Source organism: Bactrocera latifrons, unplaced genomic scaffold, assembly GCF_001853355.1.
Source record: "Bactrocera latifrons isolate USDA-ARS-PBARC rearing strain unplaced genomic scaffold, ASM185335v1 scaffold_31, whole genome shotgun sequence".
In the NCBI taxonomy this organism is placed as follows: domain Eukaryota; kingdom Metazoa; phylum Arthropoda; class Insecta; order Diptera; family Tephritidae; genus Bactrocera; species Bactrocera latifrons.
Window position 1 is genome coordinate 376,305 of NW_017536741.1, and position 10,542 is coordinate 386,846.

Here is a 10,542-nt window from a genome sequence, read left to right on the forward strand (position 1 = left end):
GTGACAAAATGGAAATGTATGAGCCTCTAGATTGTGGTAGTCTCCTTAGTTCGAAACTCCCACAGTTATTAAAATTATTATATATTAAAGTTGAGAAAAACTTATTAATGAGTAGTATAAGTGTCAATGTTTACTATTCAAATCGAACAAGTCGAAAAACAATTTTTGCCAACACCATGAAAAGCACAAGGAATTGTACTATAAGTAGTAAAGTGGAATTGAAGAAATAAAGAAGTTTTGTTGTATCAACGAACTTTGTTGTACTTCATGTCAAACCTTTGGTGGGACAAGACTCAAAAAATAGAACAAATTAAAATTATGCGTTTAGAAATTAAAAATTAGAATGAAGCCTGAATTGAATAACGTTGGTTATTCTTCACACAACTAAATAGATTAGACCCAGCCAGGAAGACACATACACATACAAACGCGCTAGTCAATTGCCTGCCATGTCAGATTTACGATTTGGAAGTGTGTTAGCCGTTGTGCTGAGAAGCGAGAGATGTGCGGTGTTTCGGCCTTTATGAGAGATTCAGCTGTATTAATCATCCTCATCCGATTGGCCTGCCATTTGCTGTGGAATGAAATGCCTGTCGAGTCTAATTAATCAGTATTTATTACAAATTTTTGTTGTTGCTGTTGTTGGCAGTTGTCTGGACACAGTTAAGCATGTTTCTACGCCAGTAAAGAATAATTGTAAAGAAATAAGAAAAATCAAAGAACAAGCATATACATATACCTTTAGGGGTAACTTTGATGCCTTGTGATTTCTATATAAAAATGAACCGACAAGCTACAGCACCAAAAATTAAAGGTCGTGAAAGTGTGAAATTAGATGAAAATTTACGTTCACGCTAATTATTAGAAATCCAGAGCATCTAGCATTTTCGCGGAACTTTACCCTTTGGCATTCAATCTTTTCGAGCTTTTCGCCTGGATAACTTTAGCTTCGGCTTATTTTTATGCGGTCCCACGGTATTTTGGCATTTTCCTTAATTATGAAGTTGTAATTTGTGCTACAAGTGCGTGTGAGCATGTGCTTGAAAAATTGTTGGGCTTAATTTAATGCCGGTAATTAATTTAGTTTTTTTTCTCATTTTTCTGTCTGCGTTTCAATTTCTCAGCGGTTATGTTGCGGGCATAAGTAATTAAATAATAAGGCGCTTAAATTTAGCAACCGTTATTCAGAAAATTGGAACGATTGCAAATATCCGCCACTTTATGCCTTAAATTCACTTTGATTTCAACGTTTTTGCGGCAATAAATATGGAAAGTACAAGATATTATTATCTTTCAGAGGGGCTTGAATGTATAAAACAAATCAATTTTGATACCGAACACCTAACAGAAATGTCTTCAAACGTTTTATACAAAATTGCGTGAAATATTAAATCTCCCTTGTCTCCTAGGCTAGAGTACGCGTTTAATCTAATTAATACAACCGTAATTTAACATCTGGCTCAACAATCGTATTTGTGGTCTTAATTGTATACAAATATTGACTGGCTATTTATCTTGTAACTGTCAGCACGTGGCACATTGTGAACACGACGCGCTGAATAGGAAACCGTAAACTGCCCGCCATGCGAACGTGATAGTGTGACAACGGCCAACAATTGTCAAGTGAAATGAACACAATTATAATGAAATCTTTAACTACGCACAGTTCATTGTTGTACTTGAACAGGGTTTGTCCGGAAAGTAATAGGACTGAGCCGATTTAAAGAATGTATTGGACCAATCCTTACAATTTTTCAAAAACTCTCAAAATAGGCTCCTCTTCGGAATACCCTTGAGAGCCGAGGTGCATGCTGCTTGGATCCCCTCTGTCACAAAAAAGTCTTGGGGCCACATCTGGGCTGTAAGGCGGCTGCGGAAGCATTGGGATGCCGGCCTTGGTTAGGTAGCTGTTCACAAGAAAGGCGGTGTGAGCCGGGGTGTTGTCGTGGTGCAACTTCCAATCGGCTGCGATGTCTCTATTTTCCCTATTGACCTTTCGTTTGAGTCTCTGGAGGACTTTCACGAAAGTTTGACGTTGATGGTTTGTCCACGAGGAACAATGAGGTGAACGATGCCTTTGATGTCAAAAAAGACAATGCGCATCGTTTTTACTTTTTGATGCTCATTCTTCCGAGTATTACACAGAATTTAATCRCTTACCTCTACTCTAACGGACGCTCCATTTTCGGCTTCACCACTCACAGAAACTCGTCGCGCGAAAATATTTGTCCTTACTCTCCAAGTGCTCGGAGACAACTGACCAGCCGCTGGTTCGTTAGCTAGGAACACCTTCTAACGAATCCAGACGGTGCGCGCACGCTTCGAAGTACAATCACGACGTAAGAAAAGTAAGTCCTATTACTTTCCGGACAATCCTTGTAAATGTGCACTTGTAGAACCACTTTATTTGAAGTAAAGATGTTCCACTTATACTATATATCGATTGAGTGTTAGCCGATACACTCAGGCCGGTTGGACGTGAAGTTGTGTTTTTGTTATAATGTGTACTTAAGTAGCAGAAATTAAGGCCACTTCAAGGAGTATAATATGAATTTGTCGACAAATTTATGTGCGCCATCATTAAATCTGCATATATTGCTCATAGCAATGCCAATAAAGTTGGGGCGTTGTCACGTCCACCGCACCTCCGCGCTGTGTTGCGCACAGTTGTAATAAATCCTTTGGGCCACGCCGGTCATATGAACATAAAATTTTGCTAACGCTTTTACATGTTACTGCTCTTAAGCGAACGTGTAGCGTATTGGCACTTCCGAAGGTATGTGTGTGCGGAAGCATGCGTGCACCTAAGCTGACAAAGACGGGTGACATAAATGCGTGCTTGGAAGATGGCAGCGCACCGGCTGGGTTATAAATAAATAAAGAGTTCAGATATTTTTTTGGGTGAAAAAACTGCAGGAGTAATACATTAAAATGATTAAAGCACGAAATCAGAGAATTCCACTGCTGAGCGGTACAAATTGTCGGACAAATTGATTTTAGCTCTTAAATCCACTGTGGATAGCGTGGCGGCTTGCTTTGGTACTCGCATTGAACTTTATACATCGTTTCTGGTTGGTAGCTAAACCATTTGTCATCACTACGTTGAACAAAACAACTGCCTTCCTGCACATGCTGCAACATGAGTTTCTGGGAGCGTCACAAACACAACATTTACAAGTATGGTCACATTTACGCCACACTCTACGGACTTATGGTAATCAATTACATACCGCAGCGTCCAACAAATACCTACACGCATCGCCTAGCCGTTATTTATGGGCACGCGCTCAGCGTTTGCCTGATCCTTGTGCTGCCTATTTATTTTGCGCGCAACATCTCCGTGCTCACTGAAGCTGGTGACCAGCGTGGCCATCTGTTGCTGCTGGTGAATTTCGCCAACACTTTGCTTAAATATATAACAGTTGTGGTCACGTATGTGGCCAATTTTGCACATTACGCAGCCATACGCGCCGTCACTAGAGTGCGTCAGCAGCTGGAGGACGACTTCAACGGCAGCCTAAGTGCGCTGCCAGCATACGATGAGCGTCCACGTAAACAATTCGAAGCAATGCTGCTCTTTAAGTTCGGCCTTATCAACGCCATGATGGCCGTACAGGTGGCGAACATACTCTACCAGCATTTTAACGGTGCACATCCGGTGCGCGTTCACATCGCTGTATACACATTTGTACTGTGGAACTATACCGAAAATATGGCCGACTACTTTTACTTCATTAACAGCAGCGCCTTAAAGTTCTACCAACAACTCAACCAACAGCTGCGCCAAGTCTTGCACGAAAACAAACTGTTGCATTACTTTCGACTGCGCGGTCAGCGCCGCGGCACGGTGCTGCATTTGTGCGGCTTACTATGCGACCGCCTAGATACGTTAGCCGAGCGCTACCGCCAGATAAATAAACTATACCAAGACAGCCTGACCATGCATCAGTTCCAGATACTTGGTCTTGTCTTCATTACGCTCATCAGCAACCTCACCAACTCGTTTATTCTCTTCAATCTGTTTGTGAAGCATTCAGAGTCAGGCGTCTCGCCGGCCATTGTGCTGAACACGGCGCATGCCATCATCTTCTACGTGGATACCTACATTGTGGCGCTGGTGAGTGAGAACATCAATCTGGAATTGCGAAACATTAATCAAACCTTGCGGGAGTTCAGTCAACTGGCAATGCTCGATGCGCGCCTGCAGCAGACGGTGAGTGCCGAGGCAAAGGACTTTGGCCTATTGTATGGATTTGCAAATCAAATTAAGTACTGATATCCTGTTTTCGTTAATGCAGGTGGAAGGCTTCGCGCTCTACGTAATGAACAATCGGGTTGAAGTTCCTATCTGCGGCCTCTTTATGCTGGATAGGAGCTTGACATTTGTAACTGCGTCCACCGCTTTGTCATATTTCATAACGCTCGTGCAATTCGATATGAATTTGACCTAATCGTGGTAAGCAAATTTGAATTGAAATCATAATAAAATAAGCTCACGTCTGGCGGGTATTGAACTCAAACGGCAGCGTCGCATCTCATTACAAGAAACATTGAAATGTAAATATATTTTTACTTCTAGTTGAGCCACGCCAGAAGTATGACGAGTAACGCTAAGGCGTGGGCAATTTAGAAACACCAACATATCGCCTTAATGACAAATTAATTGCCTAAAAATAAACCAAATTCACTTTGTTAGACTCCATTTATGGAAATCATGGAAGTCTTTTAATTCGGAAATAAATTTGACGTTTTAAATAGAAGCGTAATGATCATTTAAATACCGCGCCGGTTTTGTTGCGTAAGTCTTCGGCAAAACATAAGCGTTTCAGACGAAAGAGGATTAAATATATTTTAGGCAGTTGCCTTTTTTGGTTGTCTACCGGGAGAGTTCACACAAAATGTAGCGTTTATGGCTTAGTCGGCTGGTGTACAATTTGTTCTCTTTGTTTCTTATTCTGCTACCAGTAAAATTAGCCTGTTTGTTGGCTCAAAGGCGAAGACAAATTATTTAATCTACTTTAAAATTCATTGGCGCTTATCTAGCTGTGGGTGTTGTGTCCAACACACACGTAGGTCGCATAGGTTTATACGTAAAAGTATGTCAGCTCAGTAGCGCCGCAATGCAGGCAAGGTAAGGGTACATAGGTGAAGTAAAGATATCAACAATTTCAAAAGCACCTATTATGGGTGCTTTTTTGATTATGGCGAGGATAGTAGAAAGGTAGCATTATTTTATTTATACTTAAAAGTGTGGTAGTCCAAAGAAGATCTACTTAGCAGAAGCTTTAGTATAGCAGAAATTATGTCATAATGGTGAAAGTGGTAACGACGCGTTTTGAAATAAAGCAGATCTCGCGATATTCGACCAAATTTACAAATTATTAGCCTTCAACGAAACTCTTCAAGGAAGCTTTCGGGTTCGTAGATATCTGCCTATAAGACACTCACCACCGAAGTTTCGTTTCTGTAAACTTTTTACTTACATATGTATCTTTAACCCCAACACCTTTCAAAAGAACGAACATGCTCATTGACCGCACTAAGCAAAACATATACAGCATATACAGCAAGTACAGAACAAAGCTTGAAGGTTCCACTGTCTCACAAATCCTTTGAAATACATAACCTTATCATTGAACTAATGAAAATATCTGCCTCATCAATCAACAGATAGTCAGTCAGAACAAAATGCTGCTAATTTATTAAAGAGTAAGCACAAACTAGAACAAAGTCACGTAACAGTCGATTCGTATTGCTCTGAACGCCAACACGTCGATTTTAGCTGCACCAGACCAATGCCGTTAGCCGCGACGTCAGCACTACCGACGGTCGCTACTCGGCGTTGGCAAGTTTACACCTACTACTTTGCACTCGTCATCGGACTTATCGCATTTCGTGCCGATTTCGGTCACCGTCGCGTCCATCGTTGGCCGCTTATGCAAATCTACGCCTGCACTTTAAACGCGCTGATCGTCGTTACTTTGCCACTGTCGTACCCTACCGCTCTGACCTATTTAGATTACCTCAATGAAAATCGCTTGATGAAAATGGTAAACGTCGTCAATACAACACAGATATTTACGATTACCGCGTTGGCCATTGTTTTTCGCTGGAAACGCGAACATACAATATTCGAAGTTCTAACACTGATGCTGGAATTAGAGCGCGAGTACTTTGACAAGTGTGTGCCGGCTGTGGTGAAGCGATATTGCGCACACTTTTACAACAATCGTTTGCTTTGGATAAAATACTTTAGCATCATCACTCAAGGCGTCTACACTGCATATAACCTGGCTCTTTTAATACCGGCTATTAATCTCACCTCGCTCCTCTATAGCTCACATATGCTCTGTTTAATCAGCGTGATTTTACACATGATCCTACATTACTTCCTCGCCATGTGGTATGTGTGGCAGCGGTTTTGCTGGCTGAATGTCCAACTGCAACGTATTTTCAATATTCTTCAACTTTTGATGCATAAGCGCTATAGCAGCTCTTTACGTAGGCGGCTGAGATCCCGCTTGGCGAGGGAATTGATGGATGTGGCGCGCGTGCACCGACAGCTCATAGGATTCGTTGAGCGTCTGACCGACTGCTACCGACTACAGTTAGTCGCGGTTCTATTAAGCAAAATCATCAACAATATCTCGATCGGTTATTTGTGCTTCAAATATGGTAGTAACCCCTACTTTAAGAACCTAGATGCTTTTAACCGATCGTTCAGCTTCGTGGCTTTTGTGATGACATTATCAGACTCATTCTACTTGGACATAATCTGCGATCGTGTCGCTGTTGCTGCTCGCGAAACGGCGGAGGTATTAAAACGATTTCACGAGCTGCTCAGAGTTGACGACCGAATTGATTATGCGGTGTGTATGCTTTTAAAAGTTATTTATAAATTAATACTACTGAACTATCGGAAATTTCTCGCAGTGTGACTTGCTCTCCCAACACTTGCGCTTTTGCAAGCTAAGTATTAGTGTGTTTGGTGTTATTGGCGTGAATAAGCGACTTTCCTTTCTAGTCTTCGGAGGATTGGTGAAGAATGTGTTGCTTCTATTGCAGTGGGATCTGGCAAAGCAATTCGATTAGAAGCAGAATAAACTAAGTAAATCAATGGTCTCTTATATAAAAATTATATAATAATATAGAAATTATAATACATTTTAGACATTAGCATTGGAGAAAAAGGATAAAAATTTCTAAAGAAGAATCTCAAGAAAAATAAACAATTCCAACACACATTTCAACTACTGCTTTCATTAATTTGGCCTCATCCAGCATGTTGTTTTTTATTAACTGAAATGTTTTTTTTTTTTTTTTGTTTTGTACAAAAAATATTATATCTAAATGGAGAGTTGGATTCAGTTTTATTTTTCTACGCACGTTCTGCAAGTAAATTAGACTACTGGTGCGACGGAGTAACTTTTTCATGTGTGTCAACTGCTGCAACAAAGTGTAATGTCGAACGTGAGCTTTGTCACTTCTAAACAAAAACTCTATATCGATTTGTAAACGAAACTCTAATTTGTATGATAAACATCATCAGAAAGTTATTATTGGGTGGAGTGAAAAGCTCAATTGCAAATTCGACTTTGGGTGCTTTGATGAATTTGTTTGTGGCAACAATGTTGGGTTTGCAATTTTGAATTTCGATTATTCACCGAAAATTACAAGACGAACAAGGCATAACAAGTCTCACCAAAGCCGAATCCTCTGCAATGAAGTATTATGCCATTGCTTATTTATTCATTTTACATTCAATAGTTTTTGTAGCACTTAACCCCAACTTATGGATTTTCTCATTCGTCTCGCATCGAACACTGATCTGTTGCGCCTTTTTGCCTGTCAAACAAATGTCTTCGTTAACAGATTCACAATTTTTGGTTTTTTTTTCTGGTCTTTGCACATTCTTATCTAATAAATTGTCGCCCTATGCATAGGATGTGCGTAGACAGCGAGTGACAAGGTGTTCAAACATGATGTATGAACTCTACCGGCAAGTTGGTTCTGGGCTGCACATGGAGGGATAGTCAGCGAGAATATGTAAAGAATTCCGTGCACAATGACTGTTGTTGTTTTTCCTTTTGTCGTTTTGGCAGCACACTACCAAGTCTGGAGGACAAGCGCCAACGGATGGGCTCTGCTGCATAGCTGTCACATTTTTTTGGCGTGTTTATATTTCATTAAAGATTCAGCATGTGTACGCGCCATTGATGAAGTATTCGAGTTGGGGCTGCTTGAATGTTTCGGTGCGCAAAAAAGGCGATTGTCTCTTGTGCGCACCAGTTTGTAAAGCACTGTCAGCAATCCATTGTCATCGTAATGGTGTTGCAGACAGCACTTTAGAGTCACGCCTCATATTGGTGGCTTTAACAAGAACATGTTATGCGAGAACTAAGCTACCTGGTTTGGATTTTTTGTTTGACAAATGTTAATTCGTTCTGCATTAAATTTTGTTTTAGGAAAAATGAGGTCGTGGGCATGGAGATGCGAAATAAGGAAAGAATCGAAAAAAAATACTTGACTCTCTTAATCACCAACTAACCTGCACGTCACACATATCCATATACACACTTTTATGTAAATGCATATGGCTTCGAATGAGTTCAAGCGCAATGCGATTCTCTTACCACTAAATAAATCAATTAATAATACGGACAGCTTTCGTTTACTTGAACCTTAACCCGTACACACACACACAGACTTTCAGGCAGACACAGCACAGCCGGGAAGACTTTAATGAACATTTATTTTGATCAATCTCTAAATGGAGGTTGAGAAACCGCGTTGTTCTGTCCCTAAAACCTCGAAAGCTTACTAGACTCCCTCTTCTCAACATTCAGTCTTAATTTATACCTTAATTTGGTGCTTGATCTAACTTTCTGTCTATGTATACATAATTTCACATTACACTGTCCCATCCACCGCCAAAGGTCTGGGTTATACGAGTACGCAGGTATATGCGGTAAGTTGTTGTCATATGCTGAGGTATATGGTATATATGCACTAACACATAAGTCCTCGAAGATGGACGAGTCGAGTTGATTCGCACCTCTAAAAAGCATTTACATTCATTCATTCTATTTATACACTAGCGTAGATCCCTTTAAAAGAAGTATATGAACAAAACTTTCTCATAGAGTTTTGAATTATTACATTTTGAGGACATTTAAGAAGGTATCGTGACTGGTGCTTCGGTTACTTTCGCACCGCGATGTGATGTAATTGAACAGTCATAATGTAAGCTCACCGGAAGGTGGCTGTTAGCTAGCTCTATAAAAGAAAAGCAGGCACGGTGCCTGGTCAGTGCTTGGGTGACGTTCACGCCGTTCAGTGATGTGATTTAACAGTCATAATGTAATCTCGCGGGAATCTGGCTGTTACCTGGNATGTGATTTAACAGTCATAATGTAATCTCGCGGGAATCTGGCTGTTACCTGGCTCTATAAAAGAAAAGCCTCACGGTGCCAGGCCAGTGCTTGGGCGACGCTAGCCCCGATTATTGCTAAATGAAGATTTAAACAAATTACTTGCGACCGAGCAAGAGGAAGAAAAAGCGAGCGCGAAGCATTGCCTTGCTTGATATAATTTCGTTTTCGCTCATGTTAATCAGGTTAAGGATTTCAATTAGTGACAGTTTCTGGTTTCACTTGAGTGTGGTAGTCGCCTTCATTATATTTACACGCTCCCCACCTCTATTTTGGTCACCTTAACAAACACAAAGGGCGATGTGACATTCCAACGAGTTCACCACCAAGACAAGAACACTTCTCTATGAGCTTCAAAGTGGGTTCTATGTTGGCCATTAAGACCATTCATATTTCTCGTTAAAAGTAATTGTTAATTTTGATGGCTGTCAAGTAAATAGTCAAGATAGTATAATGCACACACATATGATTATTGAAGACGTTTGTAAACATCATTAAAACACATAATACATATGTACGCACAACAGTAGTAGCATTGTTAGCACAGTGGACATCTGCGGGGATAAAAGAAAATTGAGTTTCTTATTAGGAATAACGAAATCCCTAGTCAATACAAACTTATTTCAAGAGCAGAGCCCAAATATGCGCACTTGGGAGCCTATGTGAGTGTGTATCGATATATTTAAATATACTCGTAGCCCAACCCGCCTTTTCCACATAAAAGCACAATGAATGTAGCCCAGAACATTAACACAAGTTGGCAACCCACAAAAAACTTGTTGAAAAGTGCACACATACCGCCACATAGAAACGTGCATAGACTAATGTCCAAGCCATTAAAGGATAGAACAAGAAAATTTACTTGTTGGACTTTATTGATCAATTTGCATGTGCCCATTTTATTTGTTATTTTCCATAGACCAAACTTTCTTCGTCGGCCTGCTCCTCCACCGTTCAACTTAATTAATAGAACTTTAGAGTTGTGAACTTGTAACGATTGTTACTGCCAAGGCCTACACATACTTCCTAACTAATTGAAGCATTTAAAGATATTTCTGTCGGGAATAAATAAAGCTCTGCAATGTAATGATGTTCAGCGCAGTCTGACGAA

At 40.4% G+C, this 10,542-nt stretch overlaps 1 protein-coding gene across 1 annotated transcript; it reads left to right on the forward strand.

Annotated features, from left to right (window-relative positions):
• The first annotated feature begins 3,139 nt into the window (after positions 1-3,139).
• LOC108970702 (gustatory receptor 10a) lies at positions 3,140-4,451 on the forward strand. The gene is made up of 2 exons (XM_018936225.1): positions 3,140-4,213; positions 4,299-4,451. The coding sequence occupies exons 1-2, from the start codon at positions 3,140-3,142 to the stop codon at positions 4,449-4,451; spliced, it is 1,227 nt and encodes a 408-aa protein (XP_018791770.1).
• The last annotated feature ends 6,091 nt before the right edge of the window (positions 4,452-10,542 follow it).